Genomic DNA, 2448 nt, shown 5'->3' with positions numbered 1-2448 from the left:
TTCCAGAGTGATGGATTTGTTTTTTCTCTGGAGGACGTTTGTCAGGGGTGTGAGGAGATCTGAGCATTTGGGGATGAAACGTCGGTAAAAGTTTACCATGCCCAAGAAACGTCGTAATTGTTTTATGGATGTTGGCATGGGAAAATCCCGTATCGCTTCTATTTTCGCCGGAAGTGGAGTGATCCCATGAGCATCGGTGTGGTGTCCTAGGAAGTTTATATGCTGTGCTCCGAATTCGCACTTGTCTGAGTTGATTCGGAGTCCATAGTGTTTCAGACGGCGAAACACTTCTTCCAGGTGTTTTGCATGGGTCTCCACATCTCTGCTGGCCACCAAGATGTCGTCTATGTAGGCGTAGACGTATGGCAGGCCACGCAGAACCTCGTCCATGAGTCTTTGAAAAGTCTGGGCTGCATTACGTAGTCCAAAGGGCATTTTTAAGAATTCAAACAGCCCGAAAGGGGTTGTAACGGCTGTCTTCTGTATGTCTTCTGGAGCAACTGGTACCTGGTAGTATGCCTTGGTCAGGTCGATCTTCGAAAAGATACGAGCCCCCTGTAGGCCTGATGCGAAATCGTGGATGTGTGGAACTGGATACCGGTCGGGCACTGTGGATGCGTTTAGTTTTCGGTAGTCCACGCAGACTCTGAACTCCCCATCAGGCTTGGGTACCAAATGTAGTGGCGATGCATATGGACTGTCTGAGGGACGGATGGTGTTGTCCGCCAACATCTCTTCAAAAACCTTTTTGGCATATGCCAGCTTGTGTGGGGGGAGTCGTCGTGGCCGTGCGAATGCGGGTTGTCCAGTGGTCTTTATGTGGTGCTGGGTTTGATGTTCTCCTGTGTCGGTAGGCTTGATAGGTTGAGTGATGTCCTGGTACCGGCGCAGGATTTCCGCGTAGCGTGGGTCGTGTTGAGTTGTTACGCTAATCCCGGTTGTGTTGCAACTTGATGGGGTCCCTATAACCTTGAGCGATGTGGTGTTGTCGGATAGGGTCCTTGTCTTCATGTGGACGGCCAAGTTGTAGTGTGCCAGGAAATCAGCACCGAGCAAGGGGGTTTTGACATTTGCCATCGTGAATGACCACTTGAAGTCACGCCTAAGCTTAATATTCAGAGTTAGTTCTCGGTTCCCGTAGGTTTCTATAATGGAACCGTTTGCTGCCCGAAGTTGAAATGGGGCGGGTCTTAGGTTTGACTTGTTGGTGGGTGGTATGACGCTGATGGCTGCACCGGTGTCGACTAAAAATCTTAGGCCATTGTTCTGGTCCCATACATAAAAAAGACGACTATGCATGTGTGTACCAGCAGGGGTTGTCGCCACTGCCTGCTGGTTTATTCGTTTCCCTGTGTCCTTTGGCGTATACAGGGAGGTTGACACTTGCGAGCTTGGTCACCGAAATGTTGATGGTACCAGCATTCATTGGGGTTATAGCTCCGTCTCTGGCACGAACTGCGGGTACGGCTTCTATAACGCGTGCGTGGGGCTGGGTTTCGACCGCGAGTGTGGGTGTCTGGGTTTCGTTGCCTCTGGAGTAAGGTGAGTTTCAGCTCTTGGAGTTCGGCTCTCATCTGGGCCATCTCCTCTTCGAAGCGTCGTGCAAGGCTTTGAGGGCTGTTATCGCCTTGGTGGTCTCTTTGGTGAGTCCTTTCCACTTGGTGGACTCTTTCGTGGGTGTCGTCCACTTGGTGGACTCTTTCATGGCCCCGAGAATAGACCTTGTCTGCTGAATCGGCCAGCACTTCCAGGGGAGTTTCTATAGGAACCAGGGCCAAAACCTGAGTGATGTTCGAGGGCAACCGATCCATCCATAGGCCTCGGAGAATAGGCTCGGCCATGGTGTTGTTTCCGAGGCGACTCTTCATAAGGCGCAAGAGCTGGGATGGGGTTCTGTCGCCGAGAGACACGTGAGAGAACAGGTCTCTGATAAGATCTTCGTCCGAGCGGCCTGTGCGCTTAAGGATGGCATCTTTGAGGTGGGTGTACGGAAGGTGTTCGGGTGTATTCATCAGGATGTCCTCCACTTCTTCCACAACGGCTGCAGGTAGGGCCTGTACCACTGCGGCATATTTGGTGTCCTGGCGTGTGACTCTCCTGGATGCAAAAATCGCCTCAAGTTGAATAAACCAACTCCTGGTGTTCACGGGGTTATATGGCAGTAGTTGAATGAAGGGAGTTGATGCGTTAATTTCGTGTTCTTCGGTGCCTTCCGCCATCTTCTGTGTCAGTTGTTTGCCCGTATCGAGAGTCGCGTCGAGTCCGTCTGTATTTTTAGCCCTCTTCTCTGCCAGCTGTTTTTGCCTATGTTAAGTATCACGTCGGGGTCACCACTTGTTGCGGGGGCCGGCCGTCCGGAGACAATCGACCCAACAACTAACAAAATAAACACAGGCAAAAGGTGAACAGCATGCTAGGCAAAGAAGAATGACAAAACTCGGGAGGTTT

The 2448-nt window shown here is 51.3% G+C and overlaps 1 protein-coding gene across 1 annotated transcript; it reads right to left on the bottom strand.

Annotated features, from left to right (window-relative positions):
- Positions 1–1337: 1337 nt before the first annotated feature.
- Positions 1338–2219, bottom strand: LOC145292237 (uncharacterized). The gene has a single exon (XM_080138560.1). It carries the CDS (start codon positions 2217–2219, stop codon positions 1338–1340), a length of 882 nt encoding a protein of 293 aa, XP_079994686.1.
- Positions 2220–2448: the final 229 nt, after the last annotated feature.

The sequence above is a fragment of the Euprymna scolopes genome, chromosome 13 (assembly GCF_053919585.1).
Source record: "Euprymna scolopes isolate OS-2025 chromosome 13, ASM5391958v1, whole genome shotgun sequence".
Lineage (NCBI taxonomy): Eukaryota > Metazoa > Mollusca > Cephalopoda > Sepiida > Sepiolidae > Euprymna > Euprymna scolopes.
This window is presented reverse-complemented; position numbering and strand designations above follow the sequence as displayed.